General features: G+C 38.7%; 1 protein-coding gene across 1 annotated transcript; it reads left to right on the forward strand.

The window, feature by feature from the left end:
- The first annotated feature begins 676 nt into the window (after window positions 1-676).
- Window positions 677-20191, forward strand: FGF6 (fibroblast growth factor 6). Its single transcript, XM_074267145.1, has 3 exons — window positions 677-1025; window positions 3424-3527; window positions 15345-20191. Exons 1-3 carry the CDS (start codon window positions 677-679, stop codon window positions 15519-15521), a joined length of 630 nt encoding a protein of 209 aa, XP_074123246.1. The 3' UTR covers window positions 15522-20191.
- The last annotated feature ends 1580 nt before the right edge of the window (window positions 20192-21771 follow it).

Genomic DNA, 21771 nt, shown 5'->3' on the forward strand with positions numbered 1-21771 from the left:
CTTCATTGATACCTTACTCCGGGCCCCAGCCATCACCAGCCTTCCCATGGCTGAGCTCTAACCCTCACTTAGATCCTTTCACCTCAAAATAAACAGCCAGACTTTGTCAAGCTACCCAATTTTGGTCCTTTGCAGCTACTCTCTCTTCCGATTACCAAACCCTCCCCACCCCCCACCCCTAACTCTCTCCTTTCCAGGGATGCTCCTTCATGCTTCATTCCAGCCTCATAGTTCACATGCATGACAGTGTCTGTTGGCTCTCAACATCCCTTGGGGGAGGGAAAGGTGGTGGGAGCCAGGGCCGAAGAGCAGGTTAATGTTACAGCTCTGGATAAGTGACCTCGGCCAGTTGACGTCAGGGTGATGATGGGTATAGAGGAGGGCTGGGTTTCTGAACTCTAAAGATAGGTCAAATAAAATATAATTGAGCTCCCAGCAGGATAGAGTAAGGGAGCCGGAGACAGTCCCTGAGCCATGGTCTCCACCATCCTCAGAGGCTCAGCCAGGGTTCCTCTGCTCCCAACCCGAGTGCCTGCGGCAGGTTTTGGTTTCATGTCAGGAGCTGTAGTCTGCCTTCCAAAAATAAGCCCCTGCGGCCATGCTGAGGGGAGAAAAACAAGAAGGGCGGTATTTTTAGGGCCATTAATTCTGACCACGTGCCTGGGAGGCAAGGTGGATGGCCTTCCCACAGAAGCTGCTCATCACTATGCCTGCAGGAGGAGGTTGCCTCGGGGGCACGCTGTGGGCTTTCATCTTCTTGGGTATTCTGGCTGGCATGCTGGTACCCTGGCCACTGGTGGGTGGCTTGGCCAACCCTGTGCTCTTGGAAAGGGGCTGGGGGACGCTGCTGGGCTCCCAGCCCCAGGCTGGACTGCCTGGTGGGCTATCCAGCAGTAACTGGGAGAGTGGCTACTTGCTGGGGATCAAGAGGCAGAGGAGACTCTATTGCAACGTGGGCATTGGCTTTCACCTCCAGGTGCCCCCAGATGGCAGGATCAGTGGGACCCATGATGAGAATCCCTACAGTAAGTACAGTGGCCTCTGGTGGGGTGGTTGGGGAATAAAGACCCTGAGAGAGAAGGAGCGGGGAGCCTGCCCTCATGGTGGGACAAGGGAATAAAACTTGCAGGAGTCTGGAAACCTGGTTCACAGATCTCTTATAAAAGAGAAGGGGCTTTCCCAACTCACTTCCAGTTGATCAATGATGGACAGAGGTAGCTACACCCAGAGAAGAAACAATGGGAAGTGAATGTAAATTGTTAGCACTAATATCTGTCTGCCCAGGTTACATGTACCTTCGGAATCTAATGCTTATTGTGCAACAAGAAAATGATATTCGCACACATGTATTGTATCTAGGTTACATTGTGACACATGTAAAATGTATGGGACTGCCTGTCATCGGGGGGAGGGAGTAGAGGGAGGGGGGGATAATTTGGAAAAATGAATACAAGGGATAATATTATAAAAAATATATAATAAATAAAAAAAGAGAAGGGGCTTTCCTCTTCATTCCACTTCCCCTTTCTTTCTCATTACCCCCCATTCGAGACTGAACCTTTGCGGTGGCAGGTGATTGGCTAAAGATCCACCCAGCCTCTCACCATCATCTCTCTGAGCACCTGAGGGAAAGAGTAGTGCAGGAAGGAGAAAGAATAACGGCCTGAGCCTGGGAGAACACACACTGCAGTCCAATCTTGGCTCCCACACTTACTAGCTGCATAACTGCAGACATTCAGTTTACTCAACTGAGTTCAAAATAAGGATAATGTTGCTTGCACTACTAATCTCAGAGAGTGGTTGTTAGGGATGTGCTTTGTAAAGCACCATATGAGTCATTTTTTTATTATTATTATTGCTAATTACCTCCACAGGATTAGCAAAGTCCTATCTATTACTTTATTAAGATCCCTGGAGCTCCTTCAGTTCTGGAAACCATGAGGGAGTATGTGTCAGTAATACTTGGACTAAATAGAATCTAGCTTATTTTAAAAAAAGAAAAAAGAAAAAAAAAAAGGTTTTGCTCCACAGAGGAAGAAAGGAAAGCAGCTTGCAATTTCTAGCCTTGTAAAGGTCTTCCAAAATCCCTATCCCACCCCTTCCTCTTTTCTCACCCATTTCCTCTTTCTAAAATGTTCTGTTTGTGGTAGATGTGGGACAGAGAGAGGGACAGCTATCCTGATTCCAGGACCTGGGAATGGGGAGGGGAACAGACTGAGGAAACCAAGTTGAGGGTTTAAGAATTATGCAGTCTGAGATCAGTCCAGTGAATCCACTGGTTAGAAGCTAGCTGTCCCTGACTACTAACTACTTGTGTCCAGCAAGTCACTTTATCCCTCTTGACCTCAATTTGCTCACCTGTAAAATGAGAGAATAGAGTAGGTGATGTCTAAGGTCCCCTCCAGTTCTAAATCTTGTAAATCTCTATAAAGACACTTTAACTATGTAGTCTAACTCCCTTACTTTAGGAATGAGAAAACTGAGATCCAGAAACAAGTGACTTGCTGGCAAGTCTTGGCTCCCGATTCATTTCAGTGATCTTTCTCCTACATTGCACTGATTCAGAAAAAGGGCTGTTTGTGATGGGTGATGCCTTAGGAGATGCTAGATTTTAAATGTAAATGAAGTGGTTAGAGACTCAGTCACTTTGACCCATTCTCCTACTGGTGGGTGCTCTCCTAGTAAGAACTAATTTTGTTTGGGCACAAATTAAATTAAGTACAGTGATGGTATTCAACTAGATATTTGAACTATTTGGATTAGACACCAGAAAGTACTTTTGGATCCACAGGAAAGCACTGGCAGTAAGGATGCTAAAGTAGGGACTGGATTGATGATTCCATCTGTGGAATTCCCTTGAGGAAATTTCTTCTCATAATGCAGGACTATACCTCCATTATACCTCAGTTTTATGCCCGGGATTTGCCCAAGGTTACCTGTCAGAAGTAGGTCTGGAACCCGCACTCTTGATCTACTACTCCACACTGTCTCTTTCCAGAAGTCAGTATGAAAAAGCAGGGAGACTGGGCAGGATTGGGGGAAGGAGTGATTAACATATGCAACTTTTCTGGAAGACAGAAATTCATATCAATTTTGAAGGCAGGAGCATGAATTAGATGTCCTTCTTAAGTCCCTAAATTCAGAGTTTCTAGCTAGACCTTGACACTGAAAAATGTCTTCTTGCTTAACACAAGTCCCAGGGAAAGAAAAAGGTACAGTGAGAAGTGAACAGTCCAGAGATGCTATTCTGTTTCTCATTCTGATTTTGTCCCCAACTATGTTACTTTGAGCAAGCTGTTCCTTCTCATTAGATATGAATTTTCTTTTTAGTCAGATAAGGACACTGAAGCAGGATGCCCTTAGGGACCCTTCCCCTAGATGCATTCTAAGAGCTTAATGTTATCAGCCTTTCTTTTTACTTAGGTCTTCTGGAAATTTCAACTGTGGACAGAGGTGTTGTGAGTCTATTTGGAGTAAGAAGTGCTCTTTTTGTGGCCATGAATAGTAAAGGAAGACTTTATGGAACAGTGAGTACATGGATCCTTTTCTTTATGGTTCCCATTCTCCTGAAGCTCTGCAAATGAATAAGAATTACAATAAGCAAGTTTCTCAGGAAGGTCTAGTGTGCATATGTGGGGGGTGGGGATGGGAAGATCATTTTTTTTTAATTTCTTTTTTATATCTTAATCTTTGACAGTCTAGAGAAGTCTATAGTTCCCTTCTCAGAATAATGTTTTTAATTGCACAATAGAAAGAAACTGATTCTATTAAAATAGCTATCCAATCTTTTCCCCAAGAAAGTCATGGACCCTCCATCCATGGACTCTTGGTTGAAAACTTCAGCTCTAGGGTCTAAGTACTGACAGAATGATCCTATTTCTTCTGTTTAATTTTCTCTCTCTTCAGAATCTATAGAAATTAATGAGGGGAAAACCTTTTTCCAGGCTGCTTTGGATAAAACACACTTAAGCTAAAGTAGGAATAGGGTTTGTGGGACTAAGAGTTGCTGTTTCTTACCCTTTATGAAAGATTTACAGATATAATGCAAAGTGATTCAACTTCTCCCCAAAAAATGACTGGTGAGTACAGCAATTCTTGTTCCCCACAATCAATCAGCCATTGTGCTATGTGCTGGGAGTATAAAAGAAAAAAAATGAAACAGTTTTTGAATTGATGAAGCTCATATTCTCTCAGGGAGTGGTTGTAGAGATTTGAGTTCCAGTGGATTTGGGGTATTAAGGAGGAGAATTCTCTGCAACTCAGATGAGATGTTTTTCCTCTTCAGGTTTCATAGTTTCATAAATTTAGAGTTGGAAGAGCCTCAGAGTTCATCTATCCCAACCCCCTCATTTTACAAATGAGGAAACTGAGGCCCAGAGAATGAAAGTAATTCAACTAAGTACACTAAGTGAACATATTTGAACCCAGGTCCAAATCCTTTGATCCCAAATCCAATCTACTCTCTCTTCTAGACAAGATACCAGACTGTAAAATCATTCTTCTTATTACTTCTAGCATTAATGCTTTAAATAAAAACCCTATCATTTCTTAGGAAAGAATTACTTGGCACTATCATAGAGAAAAGGGTTTACTTTATGTTAAAGGTGAGAGTTGAGCTTTATGACCTTTGAGTTCCCTGTGAGAGTCTAGGATTTACAGCTTGCCATATTCACAATCCAGTCCAATAGGATTCTGTTCTCACTCCTGTACACTGATTTGTGTTAGTTTGCTGCTGGAATACAGTCCTTGTTAGGAAAGATTATAAAATTACATTACTGGGGATAGCTAAGTGGCAGCCCTAAAGTCAGGAGGACCTGAGTTCAAATTTAGCCTCAAACATTTAACAGTTTCTGACTGTGTGACCCTAGGCAAATCACTTAACCCCCCCCCAAAAAGTGACATTATTAATGCTGAAGACAAAGACAGTTTTCAAGAAATACAAATTGTTAGTATGTGTCAAGAAATAAGTTCTACACCTTCACCTTCAGGAAGTGGTTTTGAAAGTTAAGGAAGGGAAATTAAATGAGGATTTGGGAAAAGATATTTTGTTAGATGTGAATGCTAGAATGGACTTGACCAAACACAGGTTTTCAAATGTCCAGGAAGGTTTTAGGGAGATAAGGAAAGTCATCTACTTTGGAAAAATTTTCTATTATGAATGGAGGATAGAAAGAGAAAGAGAGATGAGACATATTGGAAAATAATTCTTAAACATGGGAACCATCTTGGAGGGATAGACAGTGAGCATGGGACAGAATAGTTTCAGCAATCAAGCAAGCAACAAATCAACAGGCATCTATTAACAATCTATTATGTATCAAACACTTTGCAAAGAAATGGAGGAATCAAGGCAAAAATGAAACTGTTTTCAAGGAGTAGAGTGACCTAATGTATGTCTCCCAAGAGACTTAGTACAAGGAACTTAGGTAAGGAATAAAGGAAGGGAATAAGCATGCATATAGAGTCTATTTTGTGTTAGGCACTGTGACAAGCACTTTACAAGTATTTTCTTATTGGATCCTCACAACATTGTGAGGTAGATGCTGTTACTATCTTCATTTTACAGTTGAGAAAAATGAGGCAACCAGATATTAAGTGGGATCACTTATTCCCACAAAGTGTCTGAGGCTGTAGTTGAACTCAGCTCTTTCTGTTTCCAAGCCCAGTGCTTTAAGATGCCATCTAGTCTCAGCTTTACCAGTAGGCTGAGTAGGAAACCTCCTTTAGGAAATGATTTCAAGGATCCTAGAATGTTTTACCATTATTATCCATAGTGAGAGAGAGCTAGAAAGCAACCCTTATTTTCACAGACAAGGAATGATTATGCAAATAATAAAAGGCTGAAATCAGATCTATGTTCAGGTTTTCTAGCATGAAATTCAGCCTTCTATCCACTACACCAAGTTGTCTCTCAAGTAGAAGCTTACAGATAACAATGTTATTAAAAACTTTTCATTTTAAGATCATCAGATGAAACCTTCACTGAGAATTCACTTACTACTGAACATTACACATGCTTTTCTATAAGGCATCATGATGCCCTCTTCCAAAGGCACCCGGGGAGAGCTGAAGGCATGCTAAAAGTGGGAAAAAAGAGAAAACAGGAGACTGTGAAGATCAATAGCAAATTTCACAATTTTACTCCGGACCAATATGGAGAAGGGGACTGCAAAAGGATATGAGGTTTTAAGATTTTAAGAGAAAAGGCTAAAGAAAAAAAAAAAAAAAAGAAACTCAGAGAACACAAATGAAAAACAGATTCAAACTATTGAAAATTTCTTACTATTAGAGGCACATATAAAGCATATCCTCATTGCACACCATGAGATAAGTAACTTTAAAGGGGACACAGAAATTTGTAAAACATTATTCTTAAATGGTTAAATTCCAGAGGAAAAGGGAGAATCCCTGTGGGAATTTCCAAATCCTTAATTCTCCTCTCCCTGTGGCATCTGGCCAGAGAAAAGACTGGTTCATCAAAGCCTCTTCTCTGATATAGGAGATTCCTTCCCAACCCCCACCTTTGCTCAGGCCTCTAAGCAGCTATATGGGAGAGCTTCGGGGGCCTTACAGAGCCTGTGTCCTGGGTGCTGACAGCAGCTGACAGTTGGTGTGGCAAAAGACCAGGTGGTCTGTTTAACCTTCCCCCCCTTTTCTCCTCTCCAACCCAGCAGCACCAAACTAGGAGCCTCAGAGGTTGTTATCACAGTCTAAAAAAACAATTGCCCAACTGAGCACTGAGCCAGGAAGGCTCCTGCTGGGTGATGATTTCATTCAAGCTATTTCTCTTTAAGCTTCTAGAGTTGCTTCACTCTGGATTCTCAGCTGGAATAGCAACATGGTTTTCAGCAAGAAAGGCTGCTGTTTGTACCCAGAGCCTAAATTACCCAGAAGTTTGGAAATACTTCTGAGATGATGAAGCCTGGGATCTCCCCAAAGCTGAAAGGAATAATGGGGATAGAAAATGAGAGGAAGGAAGGAAGGAAGGAAGGAAGGAAGGAAGGAAGGAAGGAAGGAAGGAAGGAAGGAAGGAAGGAAGGAAGGAAGGAAGGAAGGAAGGAAGGAAGGAAGGAAGGAAGGAAGGAAGGAAGGAAGGAAGGAAGGAAGGAAGGAAGGAAGGAAGGAAGGAAGGAAGGGAAGGAAGGAAGGAAGGAAGGAAGAAAAGAAGGAAGGAAGGAAGAAAAGAAGGAAGGAAGGAAGGAAGGAAGGAAGGAAGGAAGGAAGGAAGGAAGGAAGGAAGGAAGGAAGGAAGGAAGGAAGGATGAGTGGGAGGTACCACTAGATAGTCCAAAAAAGAATATTTCTTCCAAAAAATTTCATTAAAGCTAAGTGTTTTTTCCCCTTTTGACATCAGGACTTTTGGTATCAAGATTGCTACACCTATGTCCAATATGACTAATACTCTGCATTTATGGGTATGGTTTTGAAATAGTTCTCTCCTTGTACTTCATTAGGTTCTATCATTAGGAACTATCCAGAAGTGGAATGGATCACCTCAGGAGATAATGAGTTCTCAGCACTGGAATATTTCATCTAGAAGCCAGATAACCATTAATCAATCAGCAATGTTGTAGAGTTTTGTAGCCTTTGAATCAGGATTTAACAACCTGAAGTCTATAAACCCTTTCTCAACATAATGGTTTTAAATATAAAATACATAGGATTGCAAACAAAATACATTTATTGATATAGTTATCAAAAAAAAATTTAATAGTACATGATGGAAAAAGAGTAGATGCCTATCAATCGGGGAATGGATGAATAAGTTATGGTATATGAAAGTAATGGAATATTATTGTCCTATTTTTTAAAAATTAATGAAAAAGCTGGTCTTAGAAAGGCCTGCAAAGATTTGCATAAATTGAGGCTGAGCCAAACAAGCAGAACCAGGAATAATTGTACACAATAATAGCAATTGTGGAATGATAAACTATAAAAGACTTGGTTCTTCTCAATGGTTCAGTGACTCAAGGGAATCTCAATAAAATTTGAATGAAAAACAGAGAAAGAGAACTATAGACACATAACGTAAATCAACACATAATATATTCACTTTTTCCCTCTTTTTCTTCTGTTTTTTTTTTCTCTTGTGGTTTTTTTTTCTTTTGTTCTGATTTGTCTCTCCCAACATGATGCATAAAGAATTGTGTTTTTAAAAAATGTACTGCACAATCAGGGAAAATAAATAAATGGAGCAAAAAAATAAAGAATAATTCATGGACTTTAAGGTTAGACCCTTAGCTCTAAAGCAATAAATAAATTACATGTGCAATATTATTACTATCAGAGGAGAGGTTTGGTCTAAATGACCTGTGCTGCCTCTACCAACTCTGGGATTCTCTGATTCTGAAGTCTAGGGCAAAGGTTTTCAAAGCGTGCTCCAGAGAATCCTGGGGGTCTTTGAAACCATTTTAGAGGGTCTACAAACTCTAAATTAGTTTTTATTTCTAATTTGGAATATCTATAAATATAATGCACATAAACAAAAACTCTTTGGCTCTATCCTCAATAATTTTTAATAATATAAAAATACTGAGAACAAAAGTTTGAGAACTAGTGGTCTAAGGCGTTATCTTGGAAGATATGAGGAAGGGAAGTAATTTGGTTACCTAAAACATCTGATGTTGGTTCCCACCAGGAAGTATGGCTCTAAAAGGAATGGGACATGGTCCATACAAGTCTTAAGGGAGTAAGAAGGTGAGGAAAATAATGCTTCCATGAACAGCATTGGATTCATGGCTTGGGGGGGAGAAGAAGGGGCAGGGAAGGAATTAATATTAAGGACTATGGAAAGTGGGTGCTGTTTGGTCGATTCTTCCAGGGTAAATCCTCCTAATGGATACCATAGAGAGGAGATTGAATTCCTCCCAGAATTTACAATCTAACTGGAAGAACAAAACAAATAGAATTGAGAAAAAAATCCAGAAAATATTTTCTAAAAGCCATGTAAATAAGAATAGATCAATACAGTATAAATGGTACTAAGGAGTGATTGGAAAATAGGAAGTGACTAAAATAGGAAGTGACCTCAGTCACTTGGCCTTTATTCATTAAAAATGAGATTAGAAAAAGGAAAAATGATGCAGTAGGAGAGATTTAGGATATTCAGAAAGAACTTTATAATAGCTAGGATTGTGAGAAGTTTGGAATGAATAGCCAAGGAAGCCTTTGGAATCTACTTGGACTTCAGAGATCAATTCTTCTAACACTTTCATTTTTACACATCAAGAAGAGATCTCAGTTTAAAAGTTCCCTTTTACCTTTGCAGCAAAACCAGGAATAAAACCTGAACGAGACCTCTTCTCTGAAAGTCTTTAAAATCAGAATGTCCCCTTCTCTCTTTCTGGGGCTGGTTTAAGTATAAAACTCTGTATAAGACAGAGAACATGGGAGACAACCTTTTCCTGACACTATTGGAATCCCATATTTTTAAGGAGCATTTTTGCTCCAGAGAATAAACCTTGAAATATTCATTAATTTGTCTCTTTGCAAAATGTCTCTTTTCATTCTGAGAGCAAAGAAGTGTTAGAGAGATAGCTTGCACATATGTCCCATTAGATCAGCACAGAATTTAAGACCATATAGTCCCAGGGCTGGAGGCATGACAGGCCCAGGATATGTGATCCTGTGGGATTATTTTCATTTGTTAAAGTAATAATATACAGTAGCTGCTTTTATTAACATAGCATTCACATGGTTGGAACTCTTTCTTGCCAGAGATGAGAAGCCAGCATTCCCTGTCATTGGATATTCATGTAAATTAACAACTAATACAGGGACTTGATCTTATATTCATTTCAATGGAACAAGCACTTAGTTAAGCTCCTACCATGGGCAGAGCTCTGAAATAGGTGTTGGAATAATATAAAGTCATGCATCCTTATGCTACAGCAGTGGTTCCCAGTGTTTTTGTTCTAAAAACGCCTTTCAGCAACAATAAAAATGTATTGTAAAGTAATATGAGACTCATAATATTCTTTTAGAATTATTCATTGTGTTCACAGTAACTTAATGCCTTTTACCCCCAAAAAGCTCCAAATCAAAATTTGCATTATATAATTAAAATTATAAACTTTAAAATTTACAAAAGCATGAAAACCCTAATTTCAAAATTATAAAACTCTATATCATGATTGAGAAATCATTTACTGCTTAAGGCACCATGAAAGAAATTTTAGCACAAACCTCTTGGATCATCTTCACAAACTCCCAAGGAATTTGAGAACCATTAAATAGGAACCACTGTCTTTATCTGGTCTGTGCTTAACATAGTATCTGGCATGCAATAGAAGCTTAGTGAAATGTTTATTCACTGACTGACACAAGGAAGAAATGCCCACCTGTAAAAGCTGAGTATATGATGGTGCTAAGAGCAAACAACTTTGATCGTTTCCTCATATCCACCAATGAATAAATGCAATTTATTTTGGTTCAAGTCAACAAATATTTATTTAATACTTACTAGCCTGTAATATCAAGATACTATAAATAAATGATGGAGAAACAAAGAATAAAAAGCAAACTGAATCATTTCTGTGTTTAGGGAGTTTATAATCTAATAGTACTTGATAGTTTAGCTTGCTAGCTAGTTAGTTAGTTGAACTTATTTATTAGTTTAGTAACTTAAACTTAACAAATTAAAAAGGTATGATCATGTCTTAAGTTTTCCATGTGTAAAGCCCCACTTTAAATCAATCACAAGATCAGTCATCATAGCAATACCATCATGCATGTAAAAACTTTTCCATTCATGTTTATGATATCAAAGGTTGTAAGAAAAAAAAAGTAGGAAAAATTGTTTTGCTTTAAGAAACCTATTTTGATAAATTTATTTACTTATTTATTTATTTTTTTCCCCTGAGGCTGGGGTTAAGTGACTTGCCCAGGGTCACACGGATAGGAAGTGTTAAGTGTCTGAGACCAGATTTGAACTCAGGGCCTCCTGAATTCAGGGCTGGTACTCTATCCACTGCGCCATCTAGCTGCCCCCTATTTTGATAAATTTATATTCATTTTTTTACATTATTGGTATTTTCAGCAAAAAAGTAATTGCTTTGCTAAAAAAAATTGTTTCAACATAAATTGATCAGTTTTCATAAACTTTTAGCATTTTAGCAAAAATTAATTTAGTAAAAACAATTATTTTATGTAAATTCACATTTGTTTTTGCAGATTATAACTATTTTCAGCAAAAAAAAAAAAAAAGTAATAGTTTTTGGTGCAGCTAGATAGCATTGTGGATAGAACACCGGCCTTGATTTTAGGAGGACCTGAGTTCAAATTCTGACTTAGACACTTAATGCTTCCTAGTTATGTGACCCTGGGCAAGTTACTTAATGCCAGTTGTCTCAGCAAAAAAAAAAAGAAATAAAGAAAAAAGAAAAAGAAAGAAAAAGTAATAACTTTACTAAAAATTATTTTGATATAAATTTACATTGTTTTTAATAAATGTTTAGCATTTTCAAAAAAAGTAATTGCTTTACTAAAAGAACAATTATTTTCATTTAAATTCACATTTTCACAAATTTTCAGTATTTGTTGAAAACTTCTGTTGTAAGAAGGCAGAAAACTACCCAAATACTTACTTTTTTCTAAAAAAACAAAACCAAAACCAAACCAAAACAAAACAAAACAAAAAAAAATCCTTTTTTGATTAACAAAAAATTATAAACTTTTTAATATGGCAAAGATGAACATGTCATACCACTCAAATCATGTGTGGAATTATTCACTATAAAGATCTGACCATACAGGACCTATAAACAAGGTATTTTAACCATGATTTCAAGCTGATTTCACTTCTTGCTAGTATCTAGATATACATATACATAGAAATCTCTCTTATTCTCTTTGGTGAACAGGTTAAAATGATAACATGTCACTTGTTCCTTCCAAAAATGACTTGCCATTGATAAGGAGAGAAGGGGCAGGGGAGGCGGGGTGAGAACAGGGAACGAGCCTTTATTAAGAACTTACTATTTACTGAACACTTTACAAATTTTGTCATTTTATTATCTTTTGATAGATCTCTTTTGAAGGATAAACTTTTTAAAAGTGATTTTCCTGTTATTACATCTACAATTTCCAAAGAAATATTCCCTAGTGCCCAATTCAGATTCAGAGATTTATAGTCCAGATCTGCCACAATTAAATATGCAGATTATATGAAACTAATAGGAAGACCAAATATAACTTTCTTCCCTTAGGAAACAAATAAATTGTTTTTTCTAAGAACTGAGTTATCTTAACCCCTTGATTTATTTTTTTCTCCCCAGTTTTAGGCTTTAGTGCTTCTATGAGACTATTAAAGAAAAAAAAAAAAAAAACAACCCAAATTATGCACTCAGAATGAACCTGATTGCTCACAGTTTTGGAAACTGGTTAGTTAAGCTATGCTGAAAGGCAGTACTCCTAATGAGGACACTAATCTCTGCCCAATTCTAAGCCTGCTTGTAGACAATAAATTAAAGCAAGGAAAGTTGAGATCTCTGAGTCAGTGTTTCTTAAATTGCCTTTATATTAAGGTTGTGATGAAGCTAATGGGCAGCTAGAAGGTGCAGAGGATAGAGCGCTGGACTCAGAATGAGGAGTTCAAGTCTAACCACAGACATTTAGTACTTATGTGACCCTGAGCAAGTCATTTAACACTTTTGCCTCAGTTTCCTCATCTGTAAAATGAGCTGGAGAAGGAAACGGCAAACCACTTCAGTATCTTTACCAACAAAACCCCAACATGGAGTCACAAGGAAATGTACATAAATGAAATGACACATCACAAGATGATAGCATTGATGTAAAAAATAAATAAGTAAACAGTTGAGGATCCTTTGTGGCAAGAAGCAGGGAAGAATATGATTACCTGTGTTGTTTTTCTTTTGCAAATGTGTTTCTTTGGGTTGTATGGGTTCCTGGGAAGTCATGTGCTCTCAACAAAATTCCATTTGTATGTCCAACTATATAGCATAGGAAAATTCTTTCACCTTTCAAGCAACTACTGGCATAGGACAAAGAGCAATTGTTAGACAAGGACAGAGACCACTATTTTCTAGGCATGGGTGATTTTTTTTTTTTTGTGGTGGTGGAGGAGGAAAAGAGGACGAAGAAGGGGAGAGCTTATTGATGTATGATAGAAAGCTAACATCCATTATTTGAGCATTACTTTTCTTTGACAAATTAGTTTAAAATAAGATGATATTGTGATCTCTAGAAAGTAATTGCTCTCCTTTTTTATTAGTTTTGAGGGTTTCTGGTCCTCTACAATACCATGTATACATACTCCCATAGAAAGGGATGGTGGGAAGAACTTTGGACTTTTAGTCAGAATATTTAGATTTAAGTCTTTCCTCTTGTCAGAAGATGTGTGATCTTGGATAAATCATTTGCTCATTCTCAACCTCAGTTCCCTTGTGTATAAATCAAAGCTAATAAATACTCACAAGACTTATCTCATGGTGAGTGTGTCTATATAACTCATAGTTTAGGATTCCAAACTTTAGGTTTATACAAAATTCAATCCTAAATTGTTGCTTGTTGATGCTGTGTCCAATTCTCTGTGACCCCACTTGGGGTTTTCTTGACAAAGATACTGGAATTATTTGACATTTCCTTCTCCAGGATATTTTACAGATGAGGAAACTGAGGCAAACAGGGTTAAATGACTTGCCCAAGGTCACACAGCTACTTAGGATCTGAAGCCAGATTTGAACTCAGGAATATGAGTTTTACTAATTCCATACCCAATGCTTTGTGCACTTTTGCACTATCTAGCTACCCCTATTATGGCTTTTTATTACCCCTAGTTAGAATTGTCTGAGAAATCTCAGATTTCATCTCTGAGTTTTGGAGATCTCCAGAAATATGGTTACAGGTATCATCTGACCTTATACAAGCACAAAAAATGCAAAAAACAACTATTGCAGAAATTATCTGGGGGATAATGTTAGTTACATTAAAAACTTAGGCGTGGGTCTCTTTAAATTATAGGAATGATCTGAAACATTTCTTTAGATAAGTCACAAAAAGAAAACCCCACATTTAGAAAATCAGGAAGTAATCATGGAAATTTTACAAATTAGCACTGGAAACTGAAAGATGTGGTACAGTGAATATTTATAAAATGGAACCTGGATTTAAATCCTAACTGTACAACTTTAGGCAAATCAGCTAACTTCACTTGGTGTTAATTTTAAAGGATCATAAATGTGGATCTGAAGGTGAACCTTAGAGGTCATTTGTTTTATCCTCCATCATTTTATAGGCAAGAAAGCAGAGTCAAGATCTAAACCTGAATTTTTGATTCCAAGTTCCATTATATTATGTTACATTAGATTATATTACATTATATCATATTATATTATACTATAGGATAGTTATATGTTATGTTATATAGTATGCTCATTAGGAGCCTAGCCACTTTCAGCTAAAGTAATTCTCTGAGGCTATTTGTCAAGTTATAGAGAGATTCCCTTCTACTCTGGTGCTGGTAATCCTGAGATCAGTGAAAGCAGTTGTTGTTCACTCAACCAGTGTCCAACTCTACAAGATCCCATAGACTTTGTCCATAGGGGTTTCTTGGCAGAAGTACTAAAGTGGTTTGCCATTGCCTTCTCCAGTGTGTCCCCATTTCATAGATGAAGAATTGAAGCAAATAAGGATTAATTGATACAGCTAGTAATCTGAGGTTGGATTTGAACTCGTGTATCTTTCTGATTCTAGTCCTGCTGTTCTATCCACTGCACCAACTAATAAAGGATAATTCCCCCAAATACTGAACTGTCTATAGCATAGAACATTGTCTATTATGGCCATGGAAAGAGCACTAGATTTAGAGTTCTAATCTCAGCAATTAAAATAATTCATTATGAGATTATGTGCAAGTTACTTTACCTCCCTGTGCCTCAGTTTCCTCATAGGGAAATGGGTAGAATGTAGAACTTGGAGGATTAGCCCCTCACTAATTACTTGACCCTAAGCAAGTCATTTAATCTGGTTTAGCCTATGTTTCCTCTCCTGTAAAATGAAGTAATATCTACTTCAAAGGGTTTCTGAGGATCAAATGTGATAACATTTAAAATTCTTTTCAAATTGTATAGTATTATATACTTATACATACATATATAGTATATATACATATTTATAAATGTTAGGATGTTATAATAGCTTAAGGTTCTTCCTCTTACATTCTCTTACATTCTATGATTCTTGCTGGATTATTTGATTGGGGGATGTAGCAAGTTTGGGAGGGAGGGGATGGTCCTATCTAGAATATGATTATGATTGCTATTAGTCCTTCTCATAAGCGCTCTCTGCCAATTATCCCACTTTTTTGCTCCTCTTCTCCCCAGCCCAGTTTCCAAGAGGAGTGCAAATTCCGAGAAACGCTCCTGCCCAACAATTATAATGCTTATGAATCTGACCTGTACCGAGGGACCTACATCGCTCTGAGCAAGCATGGACGAATAAAGCGTGGCAATAAGGTGTCCCCCGCCATGACTGTCACTCATTTCCTGCCCCGGATATGAAGAAACCAGGAAGAAGGCTTACCTGGAGAGGATAGTTTCTCTGAAATTTGCACAAATGAATAAGCGTCCCTTTCCCACTCCTACCCCCGTGGATGTCCCTTGAATCAAGTGTTTTTAGTGTTCATGAATATGTGTATATCAGGAAAGTGACCAGGAAATTTCAGCCTTCTTAACAACATTTGGTCGGCTGTTGCTGCTCCTCCTATCCTAATTTTATGGTTTTCCTGGTGCTTCCTAGAAATTTCACCCTCTAGACACAGGAAGAGGGCCCCCGTCTCCCAGAATGGCAATGGAGTCTTTGCTGAGATCTTATACTGTAACAGAAGGTATAGATGTCTGCCATGGGATACAAGTACACACATGGGGTGTGTGTGTGTTTGTGTGCGCATGTTTATGCATACTTATATGTCCTTATATGTACAGAACAGAGGCATTTCAAGGCATTGAGTTTCATTTCTCTTGGCTTCATGGCTACAGGAATCTACCCACAAGTATGTCACTTGTCAAACGGTCAGGATTGATGGATGCTCTCTGATATGACCTCTTCTCTCAACTCTCCACTCAGAGGCCAGTGACTTCACAGCAAGCAGGGAGCAGCTGTCCTGTAAGTCCACAGAGTACAAGGCAAGAGATTTCAACTATGAACAGGAGGAATGGTGATTAGACACGCAAAGATTCTTGACTCCAAGGCACTGGAATGCATTGCTAAGGAGAGCTGGGGGTATCTTTTTAAGAGTAAAAGGGGACAACAGCTGCCTAGAATGGTTGAAACAGACCTGCCTGCAGGCAAAGGGTGAACTGGATGGTCCAAAGAGGTCCCTTTCACTGGGAAGGCTCTCTTCAGAATAAAGGCAGGGACAAGGCTGCCCGCCCGTAATTCTTCTTTGTGTTAAAACATCGTTTTAATTTGGGAAGGCAAGGTGCCTCATATGGTCACTGCCTTTGAAGGAACAAGAAAGGGGTTGGAAAAAATAGATATGTATCAGGACACAAGTGCAAATACTATGCAATAGCACCAATTTCTGGAGTCATTAGCCTGGAGCTGATAGAATGAATCTCTAGAGGTTCTGTCTTCCTGCATGGTCCAGGGGTTATATTAATTCTACAAAAAAAAAAAAAAAAAAAAAAAAAAAAGAGCTGCTGACATCAGCCAAACATAAGTTGAACTCTTGTCTACTAGAATTCCATGACACCCCCTGCCTTTTGAAGTGGAGGTCCCCAAATCAACTATAAATAATGACTCTCTGCCTTCAGATTCCTGCCCTGCTGGAGCACTCTTAAATCTAAAACCAGATTGAGCCGTGTCAGAGTACAAAACATTCTCTGCATATGTGAACCAGAAAGTTACAGAATGACCTGATATCCCACCCTGCCGCCATTTTCTTGACCCCTCCCTCGACCGCAAGACAATCCCTCATCTGTTGCAAATACCTTCAACTTCAGCATACCTCTCTATTTGTAGATGCTCCCATCTATAAATAGATCTGAGCAGTGGGTATGTGGACCAAAGATGGCTCTACAGGACCCAAAGACAAGAAACTATGCTAGCTATAGTCCTATTTGTCAAATGCCAAAGGCAGCCTTGTGTCTGGTCTGTTTGGAGGCAGGGATCTGGGTGAAATGACTTCTGGGGGCATCTTCCAGATTATTAAGTCAGTGATGGTAGAAAGCATCATTATTAGGGATCCCCAGATGTGAATTCAAAATCTGGGGTTCAGGGAGCACTGAAAGAATGGCAGCAGAATGCTCCGTGGAAAGGTGGTAAGTCATCTCAGTCAGGGAAAAAGGGAAAGATCATTTCCTGTCTTTTCATCTCTTTGCAAAAACTTGGCTTTAATGAAAAGAAACTCTAGAGAGTGCCATAAGAGCCAAAGTTACTTCTATATCCTCTTGTATTCAAGGACATTGGTTATTGGATCCATATTGGATGACTCAAATCCTGACTGGGAGCTGTTTCAGATATCAACTTCCCTTTCCCAATCTAGGAATGGATTGAAAAGGAGGCCAGTGAAAAATGTCCTCTAGAGGATGCAGTGGTTAGTGGGTTGTCTTTCCTTAGATATGTTAGGCAATCCTACAGCCAACCTTTGATTACCCGTGGGTAATCTGCAAATAGTCCAGCCACATTTTAATAGCCAAAAGTTTACACGTCTCCCTACTAACTGAATTTAGTTAAACAGACAGTTTAAATTTCATCCCCTCTTTCTGGTGAAGGTGAAAAATGTGTCACATGATGACTAAGAGGAAGGAGAGAAATAAGAAACTCATGTAATTATAAATTGGAAATGTGTCACTCTTTGACGTTGACTGTATTGACTTGAGGTCCCTGAGCCCACTCTGATTCCCCAAGGAGAGATCATTGTGGAGGGATAAGAATGGGTACCCCAGGAATAGATGAGGGGTACCTCTATCCTCATACCTCTCTGTTCTTTATATATACCATCCTGATTCCAGCGTAGCCAGTCCCACAGAACCAAAATGGTTGTTGAGAGGACTAACTCAGTCATAGGAAGGGGAAGCCAAGGATGACTTTCCCTCTCTACCGCAGAAGTCCAGTCACTTAGCAAAGATAAGTATGATTTAGACCATGCCTTTCCTAAGTTCTCACGAAGTCTTCCAGACTCCAGTCAGAGCTAGTTGGCTTCTCTTCTAGCCATGAGGACAAGAATGTGATGTTATTACCTCTCTAGGCTCACAAGGCCAGTATAAAGAACAAAACTGTCAGGATGCTTGACCCTGATTGTAGATACACATCTTCCTTAGCTGGGAGCTAGGGGAGTTGGTAATCTTACTAGAAAATTCAAGAATTACCTAAGGGCTTTCTGCCTTTATGAAGACCCACTGTAAGAATACCAAATGACTTTTCTACCTTTTTAAAAATTATTATATCTCAGTCATATTTCACACACACACACACACACACACACACACACACACACACCCCTTCTCCAATGTCCCCCATCAGTTTTCTTACTTCATACATGTTTCTTTTGAAGAAACTCTTTAAACTAGTTTTTTAAAAAACTATAAATTCATTCTCCCTCCTCATCTCCCATCCTTTGAATTCTATCTAGAATTGTGATCTAAGAAAGGGATAATTTCCTCTTCTTTTTTTTAGATTATCATATTATCACATTAAGGATGGATGATCTATTACTCTTGTCTCTAGAAGTTTAAGGCACTGGATAAATTTTCTTTCTGGGGCACTTATATCATGGTCTAGTGCTATCTACTTTTCATGGTGGTGGATGATACATTTATCTACAAGAACTCATGTGTCTTCACTTCTACTTCCTATATGCACCAGTATCTAAATGCTGTCCCCTTTTTTGCCTTGGATACCATCTCCTTACAAAGTAATCTGGACTCTATTTCTGGCTTTTAAGGCCTTAGAATATCTCAACCTAACCTCAGGTTACATAGGTCTTTGCCCTTTTATACATGGACACAGATGTTAGTTTTCATTCATCTTTCCATCTTCTAGAAACCTTTGCTCTTCCCCTAGGGCTCCAGGCAATGAGCTCCTGAGAATATGTTTCCTACCCCATCAAGTAATTTAGATTGTTTAATACTCTTTTGCCTCAAACCAAATAGAAAAATGGAGGAAAATGGGTAGGGGATGAGAAAAATTCAACCAATTCAGATCTGATACTCCAGATACATAAATCATTTAGCAGTGTCCAGTACATTGGTGTATCCTTGTCATCCCTCAAGGAGTGTAATGCTTTCTTGCTGTCTGGAGGAATCAAACTTCTAAAAAGAAAAAAAGGAAAGGGATTAGGAGTTGCTTGACATTATATAGCAAATATCAAGTGCCCCTAATATGCCCATCCAACTGCTGTGTGAATCAGAGGCCAAGTGAATTGCCTACCACCTGGACACCTTAAACCAACTATTTGTATTCTTATGGGTCAGTGATCTCCTTGGTATGGCCATTGTCTCTATTGATGTCCACCATGACCAATTCATCCCTTCTCATTCTGTGGTTCTTAGTGACTTCTTCACGTATCTTTGATAGTAGATAAATTCAACTTAAGCATAAATCATCATTAGTAATGTACAGCCTGCTCACTTCTATCAGGTTTCTTTCCTTTGCTCCTTTGGGTCACTCAAAGTTGTGATTCTTTGGAGATCAAGAGGTGCCATGGCTCATAGCCACATTGCATGACTGGGAAAAATATTGGTGCTAAAAAAATGTGCTTTTGTAGCAGCAAGCATTTTGACAATGCTAAGACATTTACCAAATGTGATTCTGCCCCCTTTTTACTCCTATTCAATTCTGGACCCTCCTCATTTGCCCACCTGCATCACCTGTCCGAGATATACCTCATTGAACAATCGCATTTTTGGCGTTCCTTCTTGCACAAAACTGGACAGTGTTGCATCCTGATATGTTTTCTCTTCCTCTAAATTAAGATATACCTCATATCAGGCCTTCGCAGTTCTAGAGGTTTGTACAACAGGTCAGAAAACAGGAGCTGATCAGTCAAATGTTAGTAAAAGATGTGATGCTTCTGTACTGTTTTGAATGTATGTGCTGTGCACAAACCATTTCATGTACCAGTGGGAAAAAAGCGGTCTTTTTATACATTTCTCTAAGCTGTTTTAATCCCCAACTTCTCTTTCCCATTTCCATCCTGTATCTCTCCTCTGTCTCCCCATCTCCCTTCCCCCAACCCCATTAAAACGAATGATAAATCTTTGGATTGTAGTTGTGTCTTTACTTCAAGAAGCATGAGCTGTCTTACCATTGTATCTCTATCACTATCTGGGCAGTTATTGCAATCAAACTGAGACTTGTGAACAAAACAAAACAAAACAAAACAAAACAAAACAAACAAACAAACAAACAAAAACAACCTTTAACTTAAAAGGGCCAAGGTCTCCCATTGTATCCAGAGCCATCTTCAGTTGTTCTAATTCATGTCTAGCCTCTGGACCCCACTCTGGAAGGAAAATTGAAGCAAGTGACCTTGCACAGTCTCCCTCACTCAAATGCAATTCATTTGCATGTTACAATTTAGCCTCCCGGATGTCATGGTCCCCTTCCAGAAGGAAGAACAAACAACAACAGAAAACACCAGAATGATTCTTCTTATTTTGCAGGTTGAGAGAATCCAATCATTGACAAGTATTCACTGAGTGCCTACCATGCCTGAATTGTACAGAATACAAAGACAAAAATATGTTAAAATCCCTTGTCCTTACAGAGCTTACATTCTATTGATGGAGATAACATGCATATAAATGCATACAAATTAAATGTTACTTCAGGTGGAGTGGGGACAGGCTGCAGGAGAGTAGCACTGGAAGAAGAGTGACAAAAAACACCTCACGTAGAAAATGGCCTGAGCTGGGATTCAAAGAAAGAAAGGTAGGTGAGAGAACGATGACAATATATGTAAAGGAGAAGGCCATTTTGGCTGGATCATAGAGTATAGGAATAGAAGTAATATGTAATAAGCCAAGAAAAGTAGCTTGAAATCACATTGTGAAGTGTTTAAAGTGCCAAATGGAGAAAACAAGGCCCAGAAATTTACCTAAAATCACACAAATAAAGCATCATCTTTGCTTCTTCAGGACTCACTCCTATGCTTCTGAACTCACTGGATAATTGACTTTACAAATTCCCACACCTAGAACAAGACAGTACCTAGAACATTATTCAAGGATCCTTGATTTCAACAATGTTCCACTAACACAAATTGCTACTGTTTTATGCTTTAATAGGTGGTTAGGTGATGCCATAGCACATAGAGTTCTGGGCCTTGGAATTAGCCTCAGACTCTTGTTATCTGTGTGACCCTGGGCAAGTCACTTAATAGTTGTGTGCCTCAGTTTCCCCATCTATAAAAAAATCATCTGAAGAAGAAAATGGCAACCACTCCAATATCTTTGTGAAGAAAATTCCAAATTAGACACAACAATAAAAGAAACAAACAAAACAACAACTAAACAACAAGATGAGAAACTTCATGAGTTGTTGAGGCAAAAAAAAAAAAAAAAATCACCTTGTTGTTACCTGGTAACTCTCAGACATAATCACTCAGTGAATCTATGCTTGAAGTCATTCTGGTTTGGTACATGGCCCCTGCCAGAGCTTAATGCCATGGGGCAGCTAAATGGGTGAATAGAGTACTCAGCCTAGAACCAGGAGGACCTGTGTTCAAATCCAGCCTTAGACACTTAACACATACTAGCTGTATGACCTTATTTCCTCTCAAAAATTACCACCAAAGTTTATGCCCTG

The sequence above is a fragment of the Sminthopsis crassicaudata genome, chromosome 5 (genome assembly GCF_048593235.1).
Source record: "Sminthopsis crassicaudata isolate SCR6 chromosome 5, ASM4859323v1, whole genome shotgun sequence".
NCBI lineage: Eukaryota > Metazoa > Chordata > Mammalia > Dasyuromorphia > Dasyuridae > Sminthopsis > Sminthopsis crassicaudata.

Bases quoted from the DNA above. Each gene is read 5' to 3' on its own strand.
- FGF6 (XM_074267145.1), top strand. From the start codon at position 677: ATGGCCTTCCCACAGAAGCTGCTCATCACTATGCCTGCAGGAGGAGGT. The intron at 1,026-3,423 runs GTAAGTACAGTG...CTTTTTACTTAG, and splicing joins CCATGATGAGAATCCCTACA to GTCTTCTGGAAATTTCAACT. The intron at 3,528-15,344 runs GTGAGTACATGG...TCTTCTCCCCAG, and splicing joins AAGGAAGACTTTATGGAACA to CCCAGTTTCCAAGAGGAGTG.